Source organism: Nomia melanderi, chromosome 2 (genome assembly GCF_051020985.1).
Source record: "Nomia melanderi isolate GNS246 chromosome 2, iyNomMela1, whole genome shotgun sequence".
NCBI lineage: Eukaryota > Metazoa > Arthropoda > Insecta > Hymenoptera > Halictidae > Nomia > Nomia melanderi.
Window position 1 is genome coordinate 2,720,401 of NC_135000.1, and position 26,856 is coordinate 2,747,256.

The 26,856-nt window shown below is 36.1% G+C and overlaps 1 protein-coding gene across 8 annotated transcripts; it reads right to left on the reverse strand.

Moving 5' to 3' along the window:
* Window positions 1-3,378: 3,378 nt before the first annotated feature.
* Window positions 3,379-26,534, reverse strand: Alh (coiled coil domain containing protein Alhambra). Of its 8 annotated transcripts, XM_031974478.2 has the most exons (16): window positions 26,318-26,534; window positions 26,012-26,239; window positions 25,345-25,933; window positions 24,948-25,027; window positions 24,612-24,776; window positions 24,341-24,538; window positions 24,144-24,261; window positions 23,605-23,972; window positions 23,176-23,507; window positions 21,750-22,232; window positions 21,491-21,674; window positions 21,168-21,387; window positions 20,774-20,926; window positions 20,439-20,703; window positions 20,049-20,177; window positions 8,732-19,236 (listed from the first exon to the last, which is right to left on the reverse strand). In XM_031974478.2, exons 3-16 carry the CDS (start codon window positions 25,451-25,453, stop codon window positions 19,083-19,085), a joined length of 2,958 nt encoding a protein of 985 aa, XP_031830338.1. In that variant the 5' UTR covers window positions 25,454-25,933; window positions 26,012-26,239; window positions 26,318-26,534; the 3' UTR covers window positions 8,732-19,082. The 8 variants fall into 8 exon arrangements, with proteins under 8 accessions (XP_031830337.1, XP_031830336.1, XP_031830338.1 ...); XM_031974477.2 differs by lacking the exon at window positions 8,732-19,236 and adding an exon at window positions 3,379-3,635 and having other exon boundaries at window positions 23,605-24,261; XM_031974476.2 differs by lacking the exon at window positions 8,732-19,236 and adding an exon at window positions 5,045-5,580 and having other exon boundaries at window positions 23,605-24,261.
* Between the last annotated feature and the right edge of the window lie 322 nt (window positions 26,535-26,856).

Genomic DNA, 26,856 nt, shown 5'->3' on the forward strand with positions numbered 1-26,856 from the left:
AATCATTCAAAACGCAACATTCCAAAACAAAAACATGTTCGACTTCAAAATATTCGAAAAAACAATCTTTCAGAAAAGACTCATTCAACTCCAAAATTCCAAAAACGACAAACTCCCAAGAAAGACATACTAATCAACTCCAAAATTTCCAAAAAAAGACAAACTCTCAAAAAAGATTCATTCAACTCGACAATTGTCGAAGAAAATATTCCACGAGATAACGCGAAATGGTGGCCAGGTCGGTGGGAACAGCAGAGGGTTGGAGCTCAGCCAAATTCTATCCTACAATTCGTCCAAGAGAGGATCGAAATTGGAAGAGAGAAAGTGAGACGGAGAATAGTGGGCGGTACGTCGATATTGCGGCGTCGCGACGTCCTGCGACGCGGGAATAATGGCGTCGCCGGGTGCGGATCTTCCCACGGCATTCTGCTGCTTTCCCTCTACGTTCCTCGCCGATGCGAATTACCGGAGTTTCCTTTGGTCTAGCTTCCACAGTTAATAAGGAGTACTTTCTCGGACACTTTGTGCCAACAAAATTGTACCACGATTGGTATAATATTCCTATTAGTCACTTTGTGCTGAACACATTGACCATGTATATCGCAATTTTCTACTTGAACGGTCTAGGCAGGAACTAACAATGAATAATGCCCGATATAATACAATTGGAATTGTGGAGTAATCAACTGGGATTCCCAGAGATGTGTTCAGAGAATTTTAAGAATCCGGGGAAAGATAAGTTACAGTCGGTTAGAGGAATTAACCAGCGAATTAGGGAAATTTTTGTTTAATTAATTTAGCGACGAAGGTTGAAGCAATTGTTGAAGATGTATTTAGGTTCTAATGAAATTTTGAGTCGTTGTTTATATTGTGAAGTAGCAGAAGTTAGAATATTTATTATCGATTGTAAATAATTATGTAAGATTGTAAACTTCAGGAAACGAAGGTAGGAGAACATTGATATTAAATGAAGAGTAATTATCAGATGGATATTAGACAGGTAGATAAGACAATATAACGAGAAGTTTCGTTGCAGATAAAATAAAAAGTTAAAGTAAAATAAATTTGAACATAGTTTAGAATTGGGTCGATCATAACTGAAGCACATTCATAACATGATGAATGATAGTTCATAATATGTAATGTATACAATGTAATGAATATAATATAATGAATATGAAATAATGAATATGAAATAATCAATATAAGGTAATCAATATGAAATATTCAATATAAAGTAATCAATATAAAGTAATCAATATAAGATACTCAATACAAAATAATCAGTATAAAATAATCAGTATAAAATAAATCAGTATAAAATAATCAGCGTGAAATAATCAGTATGAAATAATCAGTGTAAAATAAATCAGTATACAGTAATCAGTATGAAATAGTCAGTATAAAATAATCAGTATAAAATAATCAGTATAAAATAATCAGTATAAAGTAGTCAATATAAATCAGTGAATATAAAATGGTGAATATAATGCGAAATTATGTACCGAACACAAAACAATGAATACAATATAATGAATATAATATAATGACAATTAAAAATAATTGAAACTGCACTGTATCGAAAGAACATGGAAGAACAAAATTGTATCTGTTCATTCAGAAAAGAGAACCATCAGGATTGTCAACCCGCAGACGAACGTGGGCCACTATCAGCTGTGAAAACAGCATTGTTTATAGACACTGTCGCACAATGAGGTGTAATTGAATCCATATTCTGCTCTGTTGTATCGAGACCCCTCGGCAGAGCTAGCGGAACGCCTCCGGACCCACAGGGGTGGTTGTACTTAACGGTTCGGAAATCGAGGGTGGCCGTCGATTTGTGGACAATTAGGGACGATACGCATGGCCCTCGGGACGAATTGAGCCCACGACCTTCTACCGGCGGCCTCTTGCTACGTTTCACCATTTTTTCCATACCCCGTTCTACCCCCATTGTCAAAATATTGAAATAAAACTATTTTTAAAAATCGAGTAGCTTCAATGGAGAAACCTCTATTACTATAATTGATAAAACTATAATGTACATATAAAAATAAACATAATTTCAATAATACATTCTGTTAATATATATTCGTGTTCGAAGAAATATTTTACAAGGAATTACATTTTGATCTGGATTCACGAAAGGGATATAATCGATATCAGCAAACAGAATGTTATTAGTGTAAAATTTACAATTTCTAAGGATAATTACTAGCGAAAAAGTGTTTCATTAAGTAAAATATTCAAGAGTATAAAATGTAAAGTATTAAATAGTGAAAATTATAATCAAGTAACAATAATAATGATGAATTTAATATAATGTGAAAAATTACGGAAATGTGAAGTATTAAAATGATTGAATATAAAATAATTTCTATTATTATGCTGATAATATTTTGAATGATTGTCAAGGTTTAGAAAGGTGTAAAATATCGAAAGTATGATAGCTAAGATATAGTGTATACGTAGGCGCAACGTGAATCAATAATATCAATTTACTTAATCATATCATTATCACAACAACAAGCAGACATTCAGAGAAAACAAATGATACGTGAAATTACTCAGCGATTAGGGGATGGACTTTATCAGTTCATCGAAAGTGGTTCAAATTTTATCTACGATTGACGCAGGTGTGTTCATACACCTGCTTTTATCAACCCTTTCCCACTTGCGGCACATAAATGATGACAATGAAGAGTGATATCCTTCCGCGATTATCCGTGCTAATATTTGCCACTCGCAATGACATCTTTCGTGTCCTAGTGACACAGATATTTTCTGGAAAAACTGGGTTTGTCAATCATTCGATATGGAAATGAAAATATGTGTTAAACAATATTTATTAGAAAACAGAAACAATTGAACCGTATACTCTGATTTTCAAATTAATGAATATTTCATCGAAAATCATTCGTTAAAAGTATTCAAAACCCGGGCCCAATTTCAGAACATACGTTTTACATTCTTTATTTCTTTCAGTAGTCGATGACAATGTTTATTTGTTTTAATATCGTTTTTGTATTCGGTTCTCAGAATTTACTAAAATGAACTTTACATACTTCAAAATCTAAATTTCTCTTGACATAATTTATTGAATGATCATTCAGTTATAGCAATTGAATTAAACTTGTTGAAGAAAATACTTGATTTTATCAAAGTATTTTGCAATTGTACATATTTAAGGAGTATAAACATATATACGTGTGTGTGTGTGTTTATTAATTTATATTTAATTTATATTTATTTATATTTTTATATATATATATTTATATTTAAGAAGCAATATACATAATTGTAATTATATACATATTTACAAAGTAATATAATACATTGTAATTCTTACATATTTAAAGAGTATAAATAGCTATTAAAGAGGAAGAATGTCTAACAATTGAATATAATTCCATTTTGTACGTGTCTCTTCAAAATACGTTCCACTGTATTATACAATATGACTGAATAATGGACATTGTGAAGTATCAATGTAATAGGATTTGATCGAGCGAGCCTCGGCCTGGAATTTTCACGCTGGATTTCACCGTGAATTTTAGATACTTATCCTTATACCTTCGCGTCCCATCTCCACTGCTCCAAAACAGATGGAATCGGTCAGTAACATTACCGTTCACCTAAAAAAAAGAAAAATGTTAGTATGATGATAAATTATAAAAATAATCGTTGCGAATTTATACTTGCCCTGTGTCTATATTTTTCATTACTACTTACAAATAAATATTATTCTCTCTGAAATTCTGCAGAGAACTTCCATTATATTGAACTCCTTGGAAGGTCAGCGTAATTATTATTACGTACATGTGAATTAATTACATACAGTACAATGAATGATTAACGATATTTAACAGAGTTATATCCACATTTTGAACTGATGATATTATTAACATGGAATTAAATTAATGAAGGAACAATACTAAAACTAGGAAAATAATCCAAGCTCCTGCAAACATAACAATTTTCCCAAATATAATAATAATAATAATTTAATAACGAAAATATAATTCTCTTCATAAGACAGTAGTGTGTTGCACAACCACAAACATTCTAAATAACTACTAATATACTGAGGATCTTTATAAAAAAACTTAAAATCCTTATAAAATATAGTTTAAAAAACAAAATTATAATACCAAACAAACATTACACTCCTTTGTATCACGATCACTCTGTACATTTTAGCACATGTCTAATTATTTTACATTTCACAACTGTAACAATAAAAGCTTCCAAAGTGATGACAATTAGCGGGGAAATTGCATAATTAAGAAGTTGGCGTGCAACAGTACAAATGTAGATGGAATTAAAGGTGTTACGTTCAAAGGTAAAACCATTCGGTTCCATTACACCCCGGCGGTACGTTCAAAAGGGTGCGGAGAGCAAAAGAGAGCATCGAACACCACCCTTCCCTCAGATCGCCCCCCACAAAACCCCGACGGGATGAAAATTGGGGCACGCAAATACCTGGGCAGCTGCGCCTAGAGGGTGTTTTCTGAAGTTCCGACAGAATCATCGACCCCTGGACCCCACTGGATCACTTCAACCGCTTGTAGTCTCCCCCAAACACTCCCTACGTTCAATTGCCAAGGGAGAGACAATGTAACACTTGATTTGATTGTCATTATCGTGCAACAGTGAGATAGATTGTGTGCCACAAATTACTGAACATTACTAAGCAATGAATATCCTTTATATAAGAAAAAACTTAGATATAAAGTTAAAAATGGTTGAATTAGAGATTTCAATGTTTTCAGATATTCACAAATTTCAGAACAATGACAAAACTACAAACTAGAGCAATACAAATTACAGAACTAAACATTAGATTGTTTCAAGAGAAAAAATTCGAAATCAGAAAATTACAACCTACAAAATTAAAAATTACAAATCGAGGAATAAAGCATTAGAGATATAAAACAGAAACTTTACAAGAACAGTATAAATATTTATACAATTAAAGGTATAAATGAATTCTCGTATTAATAAATGCAATACGAGCACGAAGTATACAAACATTATCCTAAAATCTACGAATAAACTATCAAACAATAAAGAATAAATTCTAAAGTTGCTGAAAAAGAGATTTCCAAACCCCATTGATACAGAACTGATGAGCCGTCGAGTGAATTAATCTCGCACGAAGACGAGTAGGTTTTTAGCAGAGCGTGTATATGGAGTATTGAGAGCGTTGCCACCATTACCACACGAATGGAGAATTAATACTTTATTTGTGTGTCACTCCAGCTGCGTGGATCGACGCAAGTGCCACCCTCGTGACAAGAGGGTGCTCTTAATGCGTCTCCGATACGCGAAAGGGGCTGCGCGCCAGCAATTCTATGGTTTGCTAATTTTCACGGTGCCCTGGCCCCGTGACGTTCGAGCCGATTAAGTTCTACCTCAGGTATTGAACTTTCGCGCCTACCCCTCTGACCGACGTGTCTCTCGATGGACAATGGCGGATGCAGACTATTCGCTACGTTGTGGACTGCAAATCTTCGTGTGGTCTTGATTGAAACACTCATGGGACAACTAACCCTCTATAGGCCGAATTTTTCTTCGTGACTATAAACAAATGTATGTAGTATAAAATTAACAAACACGAACCTGTGAATACAAATGAACAATGTACTCAATAGTTTTAACCCTTTGCACTCCGAAATTTTTCACTAGAAATATTTCAACATTTTCTGATGAGATGAAGACGATATTTTGTAAAACCAACTCGACGAGAAATTCACGTGAATTGACGGACAAAGCTATTTTACGTCAATGTTTCTCAGATTGATGCATTATATGAAGTATAATAATAAATATCAAACTTTGTAGCTTCACTGTAGGCAATCAAGTGGTGACTGAGGGTCACCTCCCGAGTGCAAAGGGTTAATAATTGTATTAAAACGAGTATACTCTATAATATTGAAATTATAATGACGTTAAACTTTCACGTGTAAACGAATAAAAGTTGAAGTTAAGTAATTAATTTTACTTCCCACTTTGCTATGCAACATGAAATAAATCAATGAGATGCCAATACGTTGGTATATGACTTCAAGGTCATACGGACTTGTAGAGGGTTAACACTAAACTTAAGGGACGGGTTAAATTGACCCATTTCAGAATGTTTATTTTGCAAGTATTTTATTTAAATTATGAAGGCATTTTTGGGAAAGATGTTCAATTAAAATTGTGTATTTAAATAGACATAAGACTGAGATACCCAGTGACTTTGAATCCCACGAAACGTATTGCTCTAATTTTTATCAAAATTTGAATAAGTCACTCTAATGGCTCGATAGTTTTAGTGTTAACCCCTTGCCTTACAAGAAAATGTGAGACTCGCCGTGAAGATTTTAAATAGAAATTAACAAACATAAATATTACTCAATTATTTTGAATGACAATTAGATATTATTCTTCTGTTATCAATGATAATATTGCAGGGCAAACGTAGACGTAGAATGTACATACAATTGTTCTCCTTTATCAATAATTCTAAGTGATGAAATTGTTGTATCGATCACAGTAGGAAAATAAATCATAGGGCAAGGGGTTAAATCGTGTATCACATACTTTGAAAAATAGATAGAGTGCAAATTGGATAAGTGATACCCAAACCGTATGGTAAACCAGTTGAAATCTCAGTGGCAACGATCTTACAGCTTCTATAGGAAAATTTTAGTAGTTCTAGTATGATGAAATATAGAAATCAACAAGAGAATGATATAAATGAAGCAATAAATTACAAATACAATCCATCAAGAGTAAAGGTTAGCCAACAATTTTGACAAAACGAAATATGTTTGAAATAAACATTATTTAATTATCTCAGTCTTATAACTCGATGATATTTAGCAAATTATGTTGAAAGAAGTAAATATTTCAAACAGACAAATTTCATTTCGAATCCTATTCAGAGGGACACAAACAGAAAGATGGTTATAAAACAAGTAATAAACACTTTGAACTTTCGCACGCTTTTCAAATGTTCTTAACAAATTAAAACAAGCATAATATTCTAAAAACTACAATATACCTATCTCCACTGTTCATCGAAATCTCTTAGAATAAAATTGACAAACTTCTATAAATTTCATCCGAAAAATTCGAAGTTATCCATAATTAATGAACGACTTCTGGTTCTTCACGTATGAGAAGTGACAGATACAGCAATTTGGAAAACATAGGTTTCACTGGACACGACGTTATGCACGTGAAACCTGTAGAAGCTGTTCGAATCGGGGAAACGTGAAGAAAATGCAACGTATTGGAAGTTGATAGGGTCAATTATGCATAACAAAGTTCCCTGTTGCTCGAGGTCAGTAGATTGATAAGGAACAACAGTGTCCTGATAGCAGAGTGGCTTCCAGCGTTATCCGTGGAACATAGTGTATTCGTACACTCGTGTAATATTGATTTGCCGCAGACGAGGTCGCAGGTGAGACTTCCCACGATGGTTGGCCGGCACCGAGGCAAACGCCACAGATTTGTCTGCATTCTTACAATTAAAAGCACCGGTATATCTTCCGCAGATAAGCAATCGAACTCTCTGAATCGTTAACAAAGTAAAATTACACACTACACACGCCACAGTCAGTTCAGAAGAAAACTGATGAATGTAATATGGAAAGAATAAGCAAACCGACGAGAATCGAACATTCAGATAAATAAAAGAATTTTTTAGGATTTAAATGATCAGTAGAACTTTATGACTCGTGTATTTAAAAAATAGAAGATTTTAAGATAGAGAAAAATTAGAGCGAAATATTTAATTTTATAAGAAATCATAGATATCGTTCGGAAAATGATAAAAGAAGAGTTCGAACTGTATCCAAAAATTAATAAATTTTCAATAAATGTATAACACACTGTACTAAATGAATAATAGATATTTGGAAAATCTTCAAATCTATATTTTATATGAAAAACAATCCACTTTGTTTCGAGTAAACATCTCCTAAAGATGATGAACCCTCTAAATATATAAAAATAATAATAGAAAATATTGTTTCGAGTAAAAGTAAGTGAAAGTGCCAAATACTTTAGTGTACCTAAAAAATTTGCTTCGAGTAAATTTTAAGAAAAATCTCGAATCGTATGGTCCACCTAAAAAATAATAGATTTTGAGACGAGCAATTTTTAATTAAAGTACTAGTTAAGTAAGTAGTCAGCTAACGTACTAGTCAATTGAATAGTTAACAAAAGTACTGGTCAACCAATGAGTCAACTAAAGTACTAGAAAATTAAGTCGTCAAGTAAAGAGGTAAACAATTAAGAAGTCAACTAAATAGTGAACTAAGTAGACAGCTAAAGTACTAGACAACTAAGTAGCCAACTAAAATAGTGAACTAAGTAGCCAGCTAAAGTACTAAACAACTAAATAGTCAACTAAAATAGTGAATTAAGTAGACAGCTAAAGTACTAGACAACTAAGTAGTCAACTAAAATAGTGAACTAAGTAGACAGCTAAAGTACTAGACAATTAAGTAGCCAACTAAGTAGTGAACCAAGTAGTAAGTTAAAGTACTAAGTAATTAGTCAATTCAGGTACTAGATAATCATCTAGTAAACTAAGTAGTCATCTACAGTACTTGGCAATTAAGTAGTCAACTAAAGTACCAATCACTAGCAACTCATACTACGGAAGGAAAAAAATGATAAGTTCGAACAACTCGGAGGATGGTATGATGGTTTAGTAATATCGATTTAGAATATGTATCTCGTCGTTTAGTCTTCTTTTATTACATGATTCCGTATGCACAGATACATTAAAAACGGTATCGCACAATGATTTACATCCCTGGATTCAGAACCGGTCCACGCGACTCCAGGACAACGTTTCTGAAAGCGTCGCGCAAGCATCGGTCTCTGATAAGCTCGGATGGAAGTTTCTATGCGTGATCAGAAACCATTGTCCTTTTCTTAGGGGGTAAGTTTCCATCCCCGTCCGCCCCCGCGCCATTCGTAAGGCTCCTTTCCCTTAATTTTACGGTGTAAACATGCTATCAAGATGTCAGTATAAAAGTGAAACGATCTAGGCATCCGAGACAGGCTATGATTTCTTGCAACTTATTCTGAGCCGGTGAGTCTTCTCTCTAAAAGAAACTGTACAGTTAAAATTAGAATTTAAGAAGAGTTTGAGAAGGTGTGAACATGTACTTTCATTGAAATTTAATCAATCCGTACGCACCGTTGGTAACTTTGGAGAAATTGGAATTTAAATTACTAAGTTACAGCGTCGACAAATTAGTTATTTAATAATATTTACAACACCAATGAATTAATTGTTAAAGAAGGTACAACTTCAAGGAGATTCGATAAATTACAACTCGAAAAAATAAAAAATTTAATAAGTACCAACTGTGAAAATTGATTTCGCATAAAAAAAACATAATAGTCAAGAAAGTTACCATAAACATTTGCAGAGTTTGCAATTTCAATTGTAAACATTTAGAAAGAAGAAACTCATGAACACGATGATTACGTAAATTATTAAAAACTCAATACAATAAAATCGAACAAGTTTCGCTAATAGCTCCAAACAAACTTAAAACCTAGAAATAATTAATAACTATTAAAATTCATCATTTTCTACAGACACAATTTTCAGAAAACTCTCGAGTCCCACCGACTCAAGGATAAGACCAATTTATCACCGAGAGGCGAACGGGGCGCGTCGAATGACTCGGTACGTAATCCCATTAAAAAACAATCAGCCTTTTTGTAGTCGATAGAAAATTGTCCCCTGTGGAAATACAATATGGCATTTCGGTCTGCACGGTTTTTCTTTTCTTACACAAAGGGTTACGACATAGACATACAGTCCCGACGGACGATTCAAAGATGGCGGAGCCCGATCACTTAGCTGCCTGTACCGTTTTATTATTTTTCTACGTTCGTATTTTTATTGAAAAATATACAAAAGACCATCGGACTGTATCGCGACCTTTGAACCGTCCAAAATATTTTCTCGAGTGAAACGCTCTCCCTTTTCCATTTATTCCTCACCTTTTTACATGAGATACCTAACGCCCTCTAAACGTTTGCAGGCTGTCCCAAAAGTGTCCACGTGGATCTCAAAATCGTTCTCTACAATGTTCTTTTTACAATTCTCGGTAGAAAGACCACGTGACTTTTGGAAAAACCTACAAAGTGCACTGCGGCGAGTGACCTCCGGCTCGAGACCCGACCCAGCAAACTTAGCTAGCTCTTAGCGCGACTATTTTACAAAAACGTACGCCCTCTATGGTTCAGAATGTTTTCAGAAGGTCGATCAACGCCACGCTAAATCGTAGAAAAATGAAAACGCGGTTCACAAACAGCCACGGTTGCGAGTGTAGAATTCATTACTAGACAACAGATCTTTATGCAAATTGCAATTTTGAAAAATATCATTGGGAACATAAAATTACAATAGAAAAAGGCTTTTCGTGATGGATGTTATAGAAAACACTATATTTAGAATATTTTATATATTTCTTTCTATCCTGTGCACTTTTGGGTGGTTTTGCAATTATAAATTTTCCATGAATGCATAAAAATCCGAAGTCTGTTTATTACTTTTTGTTCGACAGCGACACGCCGACCACTCACGAGTATCAAAATTTTCATGTGTTGTGTGCCAAGATTTCGATCAATCAAAGCATTGCTGAGGCCTGAACGAAGTTTTAATTGTTTCAGTTGGACTTATTGTTAGGTCTCGTTCTAATCAGAGAAATTTAATTTGTGGGAAACTATATTTCTTCGAGTAACATCCCTGTCCTTTAATCGTTCTTTCGAATATCTCGTTGTATAGATAACAGACTGTAAACGATTGTTTCAGTTTCATTAACATATGAATAATTCGAAACTGATTCTCAACTAATTAGAATACATGTGAAATTATCTGAAGTGAGATGAAGTTTATCAGAAAACTGATAATAAAATCTAGAAATATTGTTTTCGTCGATATAAATATTAGCTGAAACAAAATTTTACAAGAACACTGTAATATTTTATTACGCCCCAATTTTCGAATAACTGATCAAGGAAAACCAACTGAAATCCATGCACAAAGCAGAATTTAGCAGTACATAAACATATATGTACAATCTCAAAAATCCATGAACAGAATAAATTCACTAAAATTGTGATAATTACACAATATCACAAATATAATTTTCCAATTTTCACTTGAAACAAGTATCATACAAAATCTGATAAAACTGCCGTGAATATATGCGAAAATACAGTAATGTGTTCTAAATAAGATATTTAAAAAATGACAAAAAACAATAATTCAAAAATGTGAATACGATTAGAAAATACTTTGATCAAATCACCATGAACGAGCTCTATGAACCAATGGACGAAGACAATAATTTATTTGCGCAGAAAACGGAAATTGGGGAAAATACAATTCACAATGGCAGCGGGAACAACTGATAAGGGAAGCCTTTCAATCAGCACAAGTCGATTTTGATGAAATTTAAATGACACATAGTACTGAAGAGAATATTTCACACATGTTTCTTCTCATCAGCCAACATTCATTTTGAACGAGTGAAAACGCCCTTCAAATTTAAGGGCTGAAAATAGATTTTTTATAATATTACTGAACCTTTAGGGTATAGAAAAGAAATTCTTTCTTCCAATGGAATGAATTAAAATGAACAATTATTTGTACAATGAATATGTTTTGAAAACCATTTTTTGAAAATAATATTCCTCAAACTTCAATATCTTTTGAACTGTTTATTCATTTCTCTTATTAAATATTGTTCTATTGTCATGTAAATCTATATGTGAACATTATGGATCAAAAAAGGGATACTTGTTTGTGCAATTATATTTGCCTACCATTTAACTCCTTAAGAACGAAGGTTCTTTGAAATGTACAAAACCTTCGGCAGATGAAGTTAAATTATATATTAATTGCTTAAACAATAGAAAAAAAGGAAATTAGGTACTGATCTCTTAGTGATTCATTAATTAAATCATTTGCCGGCGTTTTAGTCTTCCAAATACGAAAATTGGATTTCGCTGAAATATCGCCATTTGTCAGCAAAGGGTTAATCATGATTATTGGATGTACGATTTTCTTTAACTTCATCTTCTTCAACTTTGGTAAACGAAGTTCTTCATTTCGAGGAGAACAATTTAAAAAAGAATTCTTTTCTACACCATCTAGTCTCCAGATATTATAAACTATATATCTCAACCCCGAACTTCGAGGTGTGTTTTCACTCCTTCAATTCCTTGCTTCATGATACTTTTCACAACTATGATCGATGCAACAACTTTATCAACAATAATTTATCGAAGAAAGAGAGGAATTCTATGCATATTCAACATCTACATTTGCCCTACATATAATAATTTACAACACAAGGATCATATATCTCCTTTAAATTCACAAGAATTCAGTAATATTTATATTTCTTAAATTCTATTTAAAATGTTCGTCATGAATCTCGCACGTTATAAGGCAAAGGGTTAAAATGGACGTCGATAAGAAAAAATACGTGTCAAATATTTGTTTAAGAAATATGTTTCATAGAACTTTCATCAAAATCGATGTGTACTGGTTGAAGAGGTTCTTTTGTGAGATACATTAAACAGGATTTCATTAATTAACAATGATCATGCTCGCGTGCGTTCCGGGATAAAAGAAAAGGCCCATATCGAAATCTTAAAACTCCAGTTTAAGAGATTCTCAATGATTCGATTGCAAAAATTTGGCACGGTCTGCTGTGTAAAAATATTATTCGCGTTGTTCTCTTTCTCTCTTTCTCTCTCACACGCACACACTCTATCACTCTCTCTACAGTTTTACTCGTACGCGGATTCTTTTTTTACCCCTGCCCTTCGTAATTCGTACACCTTAACGTACAGCGACACTACAATGAAAATGCATAAAATACTCTTCGATCGGTATAAACGCACTCTCGTCATCGACGAACATTAAGAATATTTTTTTCCCCGCCATTTTCTCTCATCCACCATTTTCATCGAAATCCCTTCGAACACGTTCAAGGTCATCGAGTCACGGTTCAACGTACCGCACTGGGATCCATTCAACGTAGAAATTAATTCTCTGCCCGGTTCATTAATCACTTACAAATCGATTTCAACCATTTAATTCGAATATATTAATTGTATTACAATTTGAAATTTTCTAGTTTCATTAGGATATCTTCGAAACTCGAATTTATATACTTGAATATTTAGAGAATTGGAAAATGTAATTGATGGTTTGTAGAGTTTAAATACACGTTGGAAGGGCACTGAATTAATTTCTACAATCAATGTTTCTCATATTAAAATATTAAATTAAATCGTCCAATAGTGTTTTTTGTACATGAAATATATAGTTCAGTAAATATTTTGCGATCACGAATCAGTATCATCGAATAAATTGGTTTACAATATATGTACAACGTTTATGAAGTTTTTATTCATTTAGCCTTCTTTTTTTTTTTGTTAATTTATTTGGAGCGGTTAAGTTTCGGTTGAACCAGTCTGATCATTACACTGAGACCCTGAGCACTGCTACCGTTGGCAAATCTGTATATTACAAAATAGCAGTATCGAAGAAGAGAACTCGACCGGATATCAAGTATAGTAAATCGAATTTCCCTGAGTGGTGACGAGCTACCTTCAATTTACGTCGCTCTCGTAATCTACCACTATCGCCTCCGTCCGTCGTTAGCCTAAAAAACATGTCCACCGAATTTACAACGTCACACTTGAAGACAGAGTTGGGCAAAATGTAATCCAATTATTATAATCAACGAAATCGAGATAGGAATAGCTACAAATAACAGTGGTGTATTTACTATTTCTGAGATATAATAAAAAGAATGTTTGTTAAGTAGTCTTGGATTAACTAGATACTAATATATTACCATGTCATTAATGATATCAGTCATTATTAAATATTGATATCAGTCATTATTAAATATTAATATTAGTCATTGTAATATTTAATATTTAGTTAACTTTGGAATACTTTGCGAAAGCTTTTTTGCATGAGAAAACAGAAATAGAAATTGGTCACCATTATCATGAGCCACTGATTCGTTGAGGTAATTTAAACAAACAGGGCTTAAGTAGAAAATAATTCCCTCCTTATCAAATCTTCATTAGTTGAAAATAAAGTAACATAGTTGTTATGTCCTTGTATATACTTCTTCATTCCATAATCTATGGACTGATAATTATGATAAATGCATAAAGACAGCAAGTCTACTGATTACATATTAATCCTTTTCACTTGTACTAATTCCGCTGGCATTCAGTATTTAGATCAAATTTTCCTTACAGATATCACACAATAAAATATTACAAACTGAAAAATGAGTTCATATTCAAATTTAATGTAACACAAAGTCATTAATAATCGAGTATCTCCATTAAATGTAGAAAATGCTACACAGTGCAAAGAGTTAAACGTAATCATTAAAATGCAAGTTTTAATCAACAGGAGGTTATTATCTGCGAATAGTATTCAAAACTTGTTTCAACCCCTCGCCTTATAACAACGTGTCAGACTCATGAAGATTTTAACCAAAATTTAAGAAGCGTAAATATGACGCAATCCTGTTGAATTCAAATAAAATATTATTCTTCTGTTATCAATAATTATAATTTTGAGTAAACATAGGCATAAAATAAATCTAATATTTTTCGGTTTTTTTAATGAACTAATTATTAATGATATTGTAACTAACTGAATTGATCATAGTCGACAAGTAAATCCTAAGTCAAGGAGTTAATTAATTTGAAGATTAGCAACAACACAAGATTATCGAAGACAATATGTTATCCAATCAATAATTACATTTGAACAATTACGAGTAATATATAATCAGATTACATTTTGCACATCTCAGTCCGAAGAGAGGCAAATCGATTTCACACATGCAATCTTGAATCGTCTTTCCGCGACATACTAATTAAAATAAGGAACACAACACGGTAATTGGTACCATTCATTTTTCTACAACGCGACTTCGTTCTTAACAGTGAAACAAAGTTGAATATAATTAAATAATTATAAGTCTAACAAGGCAGTGACGATAAAGAACAAAATGTAAAAAAAAAGGAAAAAAAAAAATGTCGTTATAACATTGGAATTCAACTCCGTTCGAAACGGAAAGACAGACTTCTGGCCGTTCCTCATCCTCCATTTTAATGTTCCATCATTCTAATCGAAAGTTCAGTTATAAAAGAGACAAACTACATTTTCCGTCAAATGTTGACATCTGGTGATTCTTGGTGTTCGCAGCTAAACCATGCTATTATTAAATTAGTACACAATTGTTGCAGCTTCGTTAGTTACATGTTCTAATTTCCAAGATCATCAAAAAATGGAAAGAAATATTCTATTATATGAAAATATCCATTATAATTCGTTATATAATGAATTACATACAGTTAGATAATTGATTCGTACATTTTTTTGAAGACTGAATTATTTATGGGGTTTTTTTCTCAAACGTGAAATTTGTTGATCAGCTTTCATCACCAAGAATCAGTGCAGGGTCACGATTAAGCCGAATTTTCGTAGTACAAATAGTTCTAGTTCCTTGAGCGAAAATACTATTGGCAAACACCACCAACAGATCCACGTACTCGTCTAACAAGTTTTGATTAACATGTACAGTTATTTCGAACTGCGGAAATGTATGCGTTCTCGCAATATCATAGACAAATGCGAAGCAAGTTGGAAAGCAGAATTCGAATACCAGAATTAATGGCAGTAATAAATAAATTGTAACATGAAAATTACAAAGTTAATAGAATGCAATTGTACTCTAACACGTTGACTGTCATTGTGGTCACTAATAACGAATACTTCCAGATTGCCGAAGGCAATTATAATGTGCAACATAATTGATGTCAAATAAAACTATTTAATATCGTAACAAGATAATAGTGTATTATAACAATAGTGACATCAAATAATGAATAATCGATTTTATGTATCTTCCCAGTGAAAGATAAGTCAGTTAACTTCACATTGATAATTTTCCAAACTCTATCCTTAAAGCAATGGATTCTCAAATTGTCGCACAATTATTACCGAAAACCAAACATTTCTGGAACAATACAAAAATCACAATAACAATAAATATTATTTCAAGGATATACCCTTCCATGCATTTTACATACTCGTTGCAATAAACAAATAATAGCAAATACATAATATACATTAAATAATATTCATTCAATTTCCCATTTATAGGAAAACTTTGAAAACCAGCGTATTCCATTACTTTTGTCAATTTTTGTTTGATGAAGTTAACCAATATTTCATTCCATTAACACCAAAACTACGAAACAGATAAAATGACTTCTACAAATTCTTCTATAGAAACTCCAAGAGTGCATCTATTCAGACTTCAACACATTTTCAATTCAGTTTGCATCTTGCTAACTCAATTTCTTTAACAAATAGTCAGAGAAACATCTCTTTAACGCTTTGCAATCCTACGTCAAGATAGATTCGGCGTTCAATTCACTGGATTAGTTAAGTGGTGGATGAATATTTGCTACAATTATGCACAGTATCATAATTGTATCATATGTAAGTAATATTTTAGTGGTTCTCAGATGTCCTCAAATAAATTATTAAAATGGTACATAAAATTACACTTGATTTAAAATACATTTATATGAGTTACCGAGTGAGAAGCTAAGATCTTTTCGGACCGCAAAGTGTTAATAATTGCAAAAAGAAGAAATCAGGAATGAGTACTTTCGATCCATCTGGTAGTTTTAGTGTTAAATGGCTGACACGAAACTCTCAGCATTGTCAACGTGTTAACTACAGTGCACAAAGATCCGCAGTTCGATGATCGTCGCAGCGATCAAAGGTCGCAGTCGTCGAGTGAAGTGTGCGGTAGCCATCGAGAGGGGCGCGGTACAACAAAACCGAAAAACGAAAACATTCAACGAACCTATATTACACATCACGAAACCAGTAATGAATTGCTCGCGACAGATCAGCTCCGTTTAACCAGCATCGCTAAACGGGCCGTGTGGAAGTTGAAATAGAAACAAATCACGTGTTCGCTATCGGGGAGGATCCACCCCCACACCCCTGTCAACCTGTCCCGCATCGAAACTTTATTGGTGGAAGGCAGTGCTCGTGTTGTACATTTAGTATGTTCTATGTATAAGATTAGAATATACAGTTGACGAGTGCGGGACAGGTCGAGTTTGCATTATGTTTATGGTTGAAGACTGTTACCAAAGGAATCTACTGAGATTGAACAGTCTAGCATTCGCTATTACGGAGTGTTTGTGAACTGGGACGTGGTACTTGGTACTCATTAAACAATTTTTCAAAATTAGCTAATACATACAGTGATGTGTAGGGTCTAACCAATGATGAAGAATAAATAAAGTAAACAATAGAATTTGGATGAAGTGATTTAGAGGATTTAAAGACTTCCCAAGTTCAATGTGTACCGTGTACTCTAAGTCCTGAAACTCACTCGTTCAGAATACAAGTCGGATGAAGTTGGTGAGTCGACTGCAATAAACGATTCTATATAAAACGATGGCTTGACACCGTGCCATCGGACTTACAAGTGATTACTTCCAATTAAAATGTACACCTACATGTAAATATTATTGCTATTCTCGTCGCGATAGATTAACTTACACCCTAAGATTTGTACATCTGCGTTTGCCGTTACTCTGCTCATTCTCGACGATGAGGAAGAGATTGTCTCAGACGTGCCTGACGACGCGCAACCAAAGAGGAACGAGAAGTCAACGACGTGACACGCGAAGCGATTGGAATCTTCCGGTGGCTACTGGCTAGGAGATCACTTGACGGCTAGGCTACAAGGTTTATTTTCTGTCGCCTAATTATCTGATGGTTTTATTCTTTAATTTCACTATTTGACAGTACGGTTATACTTAATCAAAACTGTAAAATTAGGAAGACCTCTTGATCCTACAGCTTTCTGCAAGACATCAAGTCATCGCCCAACTAAACCCCTAGAGAATTACTTGATGCCTAAGCTCACTGATCACTGTTCATTTTTTGTCACCCAATTTTCTGTTGGTTTTATTTTTTAATTTCTGATGTCTTCCATCGTTAACTTACACTTTATTAATACGGCTACAAGTAATTAATCGAAACTGTAAAACTGTAAGCTAGAAGCACACCTCTCGTACTGTATCAAGACCTAGGACATCGAGTCATCTCCCAGCTGTACCTCTATGCACCGTGCCTGTCGATTTATGTCATAGAAAACGTGCCTACAAATGTGTTTTACAAAACGACACGCTACAAAAGTCAATTAACCCTTTGCACTCGAGAGGTGACTCTCAGACAGTCAAGTGTAACACAATCGTAAAGCTTCAATCTTGAATTTTGTAGAATGTGTATACAATACATGAAATACTGAAAAGAAACAGTGCAGTTCCATAACTCCTTGCATAACGACAACGTGTCAAATTCATAAAGATTTAAATGAAAATTTAACACACAAACATTACTCAATCCATTTGAATTTAAATTAAATACTATTATTTTATTATCAGTAATTATAATTTGCGAGAAACATAGATATGGAAAATTCATAGAAATTTTCTATTTTTTCCATAAGTTGATACTGATAAAGTATTTAGTCGTAATCATCATAGTTGAAAAATGAATTATAAGTCAAGGCGTTAAATACTGTACGATTTCTCTTTATGCAAATCGCAGAAGATGTCATCGACATATCATTAGAAAATGTTGAATATTTACAAGAAAAAAACCTTTGAGTGCAAAGGGTTAACAGTCAATGCAACGGATGGTTCCTTCCAACGGTGGTACATCACTTTAGCCCTGAACGTTCTGCTTTAGGTGACGTTGCGGCTACCTAATCAATGGTCAATCGAGACAGAAGTCAGTATCAATTGATGTCAATTCGACGAGGCACGGGTCAACCTCGAGGACCAGGCGGTTCCATCGTTCGCGGCGATGAACAAACACGTCTCTCGGTCGATGATCAAGCTTCATCACTACCACGTCTTGCAACGGATACAGCACGCTTCTCTTTCCCCGATGTGTCCATCTATCTTCAGCTGGGCTTCCCCGGTGGTCCAAGGCTGGGTGGAGAAGGTCCATGTGAATGAAGGTTATGAACATTACCTACTTGATTACTTGAAAGATTCGACATAGTGATGGGTTGGTACATTGATGACATGTAATTGCTCGATGACTGTGGCACTGACCTGTAACAGAAAGAAGACAAGACTCTCCTAGCCTCTCCTGCAGCAATCTTCAAACCGGTATACTTTATATGATAATGAATATAAATACTATAGATAATAATTAACACGTTAATCGTCACGAGAATCTTGAATGTTTCATACATGATTTGTTCTTTCGTAGCGAAAGTACATAGGAACAATTATTAATTATTTGGAATCAGAATTTCTACATTACACTATTGTTAACCTATTTGTGCTATTAAATAGTTTCAGTTAACAGCAGTCACTTTACATATTATAATTTCTTTCAAACAATTCAGAAGCATCGGTCATCGATGACCGGCACAGCATTTAACGTGTCAATATTTGATATATGAATGGATAGTGGATGAAATACCACTTTAAAAAGTAAGTAGAAAACAATTCTATTTATTTTGAAGTGTGAGTATAGTTTCGAATATGCTGAGTTTCATTTGATAAAATCTCGTTCTCAAATGATATTTTTTTACTATAATATCTTACATGAAGAATACTGGAAGCATAGGATTTTGTCTTCAAATATTTTACTCCTTTTAATTTGCTTTGTTTAGTTTGAATATTATTACTAAAAATACTGATCAACGTTCAATAGATTTATGAGTAGAAACATGATCCAATACTGTAAGAAAGATTGAAGTAACTATTTTCATTTTATGCTTATTAAAATAAAATATTTTACTTTGTAATTTAGATTGCTGAAATGAGAATGTTTTATTCTTAGTTTCCCCTCCTTTGTGATTAGACTGTAATATAAACATGAAATAAAATACATCCGAAAGTATTCGAATGTTCACCTTGGTACTCCACGCAGCGGATCAGGTGTGACCGACGAGTTTCTGACTACCCCAGCGTTGCTAGCAGGTGCAGGAGACACTATATTACTTGGTTGACCCTGATGATACGCACTTCCGGCTGGACTATGCCTGAACATAATAACCAAATCGATAATTAAACCTCGCAGTACTTACTTTTAAATTATTTCTAGTGGTAGCTACAGGGTTTAATTTATGGGCGTACTACAATTTTAAAAATATATCTTCATACTATAAAAAATATAAAAGAAAAGATAAAACATATTCTATATTATCGATAAAATTGACAAATACGTATATACGTAACGAAAAATGCAACAATCGCTATGCAAAAATTGCCCCTGAATACTTTTCTCAGTCTGTATACGTTACCTGATCGTTGGACTGGGTTGAGGAGCAACTAAAGATGTCCTATGCTGGTACTGTGATATTGAAGCTGCAGCAGGTGGCGAGGGATCGGGAGGTAAGCCGTTCTCCAACGTCGTCGAATGATTACTGGAACTGGAATGAGGCATATACGTGTTGTTCACTCGGGGTTCCCGGTTCACTCGCGGAACTGGAGCAGCAGCACCTGGCGGGACATCAGGGTGCGGGATATTGGGGTGAGATGGATTTACCGTGGGGTGTATGTTGTTCGCTGAAATCATACATATGTTATTAGACACCAAGTAAATCCACATTTAGATAATTTTAAGAAGAAAACTTACCTGGATGTGTGCTAGGTTGACTGGTCAGTGGAATAGCAAGTCTTGCGTTCACAGCCAATAAGTGATCTCTCCTTTGTAAAAGACTATTTACATGCTCCTCTAGCCTAAGGTTCTCTGCTCTTAACTGGTGAAGACATGAAAGTAGGGAAGCGACTGTAAACAGCAAAATTACGAATTGAGATTAATATCCTTCGATGTGTAGTTTGTAATGTTTAAACTCAACAAGCCAGGAAGCAACGCAGTCTGACCTCAATTAGGCCACTGAGTGACTCGTCTAATGCCAATTAGAAACAATGTAGAACTGTACATATATTCATGCAGACATAACTGGAAGTTTAAAATCCCCAATTTCACCAAACCCATGCGACTGAAAGCATGTTTTTCCTTGCCGTACACTCACTGTCAAAGTGCTGGGCCTGCTCCATCAGAAATTGACTTCCTTGCTCCCACTGTCTCTCTAGAAGTTGGTCCAGAGTTTGAGGTATTGCTCCACCTCCTAACGCAGCACTACCACTGGTGTTACCCATGCTGGAGTTGGTATTCGTATTGGTCGCGGTATTGAAGACCGAGGAAAATGATGTAGGCGGTGCACCTGCCTGATTCGATCGTATCTGCTTGTTAAGCAAAAGAATGTGTTAAAACATGTAACACTATCTACAAACATTTTGTATAACAGTATTTTTTAAGAAAATAATGCACATTTCTCAAAATACATACAGATGCAATTACTCGACTATGCAGCTGTGGACCAACTAGGTTCGTCGTGGAATTACTAGCTTCAGTAAAAATAGAATGTGCCTCGAGTTCTTGCGAAAGAGTGTCAGACATTTTTTGTGCCATCGTAGAAGTTGGATTCAACTGATTGCCCAACATATGTGGTGCACTCACGCCATTCTGAAACCTGTATCAAACAGTAAATAAGTATAAGTACATTAAATATTCACACAGAAAATAGCAAAAATATTTCAATTCTTACAGCTTAATATCCTTTTCTTCTTTAGGATTTGTAAGTGTTGGAGTGCTGGAGGCAGATGGTATAGGTGTTGTAGAGGCTGCGCTGGCACTCTTCCTTTTCCGCCTTCCTGGTCCACTACTGCTCATACTTTCAGAACCAGGACTGCTCGGAGGAGATTCTTTAACAGTAGGACCCATTGTATTCGCCGACCCAGCAGTAATACTGCTAAAGTGGCCACTGGATAATGTAGGCCCCTGAATGATGGATGGTACTGGTGCCACAGTAACGGCTGGTGGAGGAGTTTGATGATTATTTCTACCTCCTCTTTTCGATGTCGTCACAACAGCACTGCTGGACACAGAGGTCACCACTGAGGAAGCTACTGACTGAGGCTGCTGTAGTTGCGCCTGAGACTGTTGCTGTGGCTGTTGCAACGCTGGTTGACTATTTGAAGAGCCTCGCTTTGGTTTACGCGACTTTTCCTGCTTGTCCGATGACTGAGAACTAAGGAAACAATGAAACTTGAATTCTACCGATCAATGATAACAGAAGTCTTTGCTACACTTAATACAGTATAAAAAGTAAACTTTATGGCACACAGGAAGAAAACAAACACAGTTCACACATTTCACTTTACCAAAATCACTACATGCTAATGAGAATACCGATTACGCAAAGGAAATATTTTTCGAATTTAATTCTTTAGAAGAAATTGTAGAAACGGACCGTTACAGACTAACAATTAGAACGTCACGTTACTCCTTTCCTTCGTTCGTTGCCCTTGAGGCCCCTTGAGGCAGAAGAAAGAAACATAACCTCAAAGTGTCCTTAATAATGTGAGCGATTCACGAAGTGTTTGGGAAGCCTCCAGTTTTTCACAAAGCTGAACGTCGTTCAATGTTTGTAAAAACAGACACCTCACAAAAACAATGTTTCTAGGAATGTTGGCCTCAGATCATTTGGCCACCTCTTTAAGTATTATGTTGTTGATTATGAACACCATCCGATTATCACCACTGGTTCCGAAAAATTCCGAGATAATTGTCCGATCACAAAGAAATCAAACTTTTCTCAGATAATAGACACTCACAGACCATAAAAATTTTCTACCTGAGGAATTTTTATTATGCGCGTGACGAGGTTAGGAGCAAAGTGGCTTGTTTATCCAATGGGACAGCCATTTTGATGCATTCTGTTTTGGCGCGCGTTTGGAATAGTAAATAGAACTATATGTACTGTTGTACTTCGGTAACTCGAGGCAGGAAAAAATCCAATGGCTATATATTCTAATTCGTCAGTTCAGAGAATATGCCCTGGACGTTACAAATTAAATACGAAATCTCAACAATGGGCACTGAACAATTGAAAAAATTAACCAACACTTTAGAAGAAGGATAAGAATAATGATGATAATTGAAATGGCACAGTGATTTATTTAAATACCTACCGAGATCTCTTAACAGGAGCTTCCTCTGTATTAAATCTCTCAGAATTGGGTACAGCACTTGTTCTCGGCTCAGTGGCGGCAGCTGTGGTGATAATACTCTGCTGCAATTGCTGGTACAACGTTGGAGCACTGGTCACTACGCTCTGCACGGTACTAGGCAGCGAAGTCGCAGTCAGTGGTACGGACACGACTATACTGTTAGAAGTAGTCGTTGGTGACTGGGTTACAATTGAGGATTGGGACTGCGTTACTGCCATTATCACAGGTGTGGTAGTCGCTTCCGTACTGACTGGAGTGTTCGATGACGATTGAATGGGACTCTCAACTTTCAACTACAAAATAACAACGAAAACAAGAACGCGTATTGGTCCTTGACTCCATGGTACAAAAGATACGTTGTACAACATCTCGAGGAAAATGTGTATATACCTTTTTTGATTTCTCCGGTTCTGTAGTCGTGCTCAAGCTTGTAGCTTCCGTTATGGTAGTCTGTACATTATTGCTGGACACAGCTTGCTGCACGACCGAACTAACAGCGACCACAACGGAACCGCTGGCTTCAGAGCTGACCGATTGGTTCGAGTTCTCGTTCCCTATCACGGTCGGCGTACGGGCTCCGGTCTTTCTCTTTTTACTGTGGCTGGACGTCTTGTTGGACGTCGACGAATTCGATTTCGTCTGCCCACTGTTTTTGTGGCCCGAGCTCGCGTTCGATCCCGACTTGATCGTCGCGGCGGCGGTAGTGGAGGCAGTGCCGTCGTGCCCGAACACGCTCTCCGATTGGGTGACGATTGTCTCTACGAAGTTGGAAGTTGTGAATTTACTGGAATTTGTGGTGTTCTCTTTGGGTGTATTACGACCGCTGCTGCTTTTGTCGTCAGCAACGCCATTTATTTCTAGGCTTGGACTAGTATTGGATTTGTTTTTAGAATTGGTAGCGGATTTGGAACTTGAACTCTTTCGTTTACCACTTGACGAAGACTTTATCGGGGTCTCTGCTTCCTTTTCAGGAGATGAGTCTGACGAGCCATTATCTGCTGGTATTGGCTTGTAAGGTGGTATCGTCTTAACGTTACCACCCTTTTTCTGGAAATCGAGCAGACATTTGGTATTGAGTGCATTGGAATAACGAAGAATGACTCCACGAGGTAAAACGTTCACTTACCAGTTTAGAGTAGTGATGCTGACAATATCCACAGTACTTAACGTTATCAAGATAGTTGCCAGCTTCTTCGCAGAGCAAGCCAAGAGCCTGAGCACATGTGACATGAAATTGCTGCCTGCAGCCAGTTTTGTTGCATTGCATACAGGCTCCCACATTTGCTCTACTACCTCTGCCTTGTTCCTCGCAGATATAGCATGACTAAAACAATCATTACAAGTAATACTATGCTGTAAGGCTACGAAGAACAGTGGTTCAACATCGAGTACTCTACCTTACTGAACCTTTCGGATGGTATTAATTGCAAAATAATAGGCTCCATAGTCGTCACGTTACCGAAACGTACTTCCGGTATGTACAGCGCACAAACCACATGCGCCCATCCAGCCTGATCTGTTCTCTTAAGAGCTCCATCACGGCTTGGACATAACTCGCAACGCTGTCAAACACATTAATAGAACATAAACTGACAAATAAATCAGTGAATCTTGCAACGGTTTTAGATCTTAACTGTACTGTAAGTACATTACTCCAATATACTCTTATCTTCCATCGATTCCCACCTTTATAATATTCGAACAAAAGTACATAACAACATCATTTAACTCACCACACGTGCACTTCTTTCCTGTGATTCACACTTTCTGCAGTACCATGGCCCTGTCGGTACCGTAACGATACCATAACAGGCTGTAAAATAATAAATAATCAGTACCATTCCACTCCTGCATCCAATTGAACCACATCACACACCGTACGACAAGACTGATCTTAAAGAGAGCATGTACATACGAACAACACGCTAGTACTGTCTGACATAGCAACAAAACCAAAACATTACGATTCATGGATGACAGTGCGCCAAACTGACTGAAACCCCTTCTCTATAATCAAAACATTCATTCGCATGGCCATCAAATCTACAGAGTGGACACAAAGTGCACCGCTCTCTTCAAGATCGAATCTTGCCTGCCAACAGTGTTATTACAGCGTAACAGTGAATGAACCTTGGTGTACGGCAACAGTGCAGCCCTGGCCATCACAGTAAACCAGCGGATTCTCAGTCCAACCCCTCTCGTCAGAACACACGCAGCACCCTCCAAGCATCTCCTTCATGCTGTGCTCCAAGCAATTCGGAAGACGAGACTAGCATGAGGAGCTAGGCGAGCCGTGGGCGAGGACGTGGCACGAGAGTGTCTCGCTTTCGCAGTTGCATCCTGGCGACGGTGGTCCTCGGCTCGGCTGGCCTCGTAGCCGCGTACCTTGAAACTCCTGCACGCGCGTCACGCATTCAACACTGGTGCGAATCGTGGCCCGTGAAACACCGCGGCGATACACGGGCACTACCGCTCGATCACTGGGTCCGCGTGACAGATCACAAGAACCAACGGCACCGAGGCGATCGCTACACGCCCGGCACCACGTAATCACCACAAGGATTTCTACGCGGAACGTGCTCGGACGGTTTGTTATTTACAACGGCGCTTTATTTGTTTCGCTGGCCGGCCATCTTATTTTGGTGTCGCGACGGTTATGCGCATGCTCTGACGCGCGCTCCGCCGCGAGCCACGGGAAGCGTGTTCCGAAATGCGGCACCTGGAAACGGAATTGTTATTTCATACACACGCTGCCACCCGGGCATAATATTATGAAAAGAAAATATATGACACTTGCCGCGCTGCCGGTGACTCAATGTTGCCCGTGTACCACTGGCGAATCAGGTGTTCGGGACCTGTCACGGGTCACGAATGATGCAGTATTGTAAACAAAATGTTTATGTACACGTTGTTAATAAACACTGAGTTTAGAAATGAATCTTGGTGTATTTCTGATGGATTCTGGATGCGATCTGTATCTCTGATCGTGGGACCATGAATTGTCCTTTGCGTAACTGTCCATGTCCTAGAAAAACAAACATAATTAATACAAAATGAATTCCTTAAATTGAATGTATCACGAGATTCCTGAAGCGATTATTACCATTAAGATAAGTTAAGATGCGCCTGTATTTTGAGGTGCTCTGATTTCTTGGACCATAAGGGACTCTGATTTTTATTCTTAATTAACCTAATAGTGGCATATAGAGAATATTGATGTACACTGACATCTTGGCATGAATAGCGAGAGTAATAGACTCGGCAATATTTTCTATTGGTACACATGATGGTTAATCAGAAGTTCTGAATCGCATCGGCCATCAATGAACCAGCCAGGGTCGCGTACGTACGCAGGTCGACCAATCAGGGGCCAAACGTAAGCCTCTACTACTTAGGCAAGGATTCCAAGAATTCATATAGAAGCAGCGGGAAACCACGTAATGTACCAGTATTGTAACAAGAACCGGAAGCATTGGCACGCTGTTTTGATGCCCAACTGTATATAACTCGCACGCCAAACTTACCAAACAGTGGCACGAAAGGAAACAAAGTGTACCATTCGCAAAACAATTAGTAAATTGTGCAGAGGGACAAGGGACGGTAAAGTAAAACCCTGTATTACTGATAACAGTAAAGAGACCA

Bases quoted from the DNA above. Each gene is read 5' to 3' on its own strand.
- Alh (XM_031974472.2), bottom strand. From the start codon at position 25,453: ATGAAGGAGATGCTTGGAGGGTGCTGCGTGTGTTCTGACGAGAGGGGT. The intron at 21,675-21,749 runs GTAAGAATTGAA...TGTTTGATACAG, and splicing joins GAAGAAAAGGATATTAAGCT to GTTTCAGAATGGCGTGAGTG. The intron at 20,178-20,438 runs GTAACGTATACA...TATTATGTTCAG, and splicing joins CAACCCAGTCCAACGATCAG to GCATAGTCCAGCCGGAAGTG.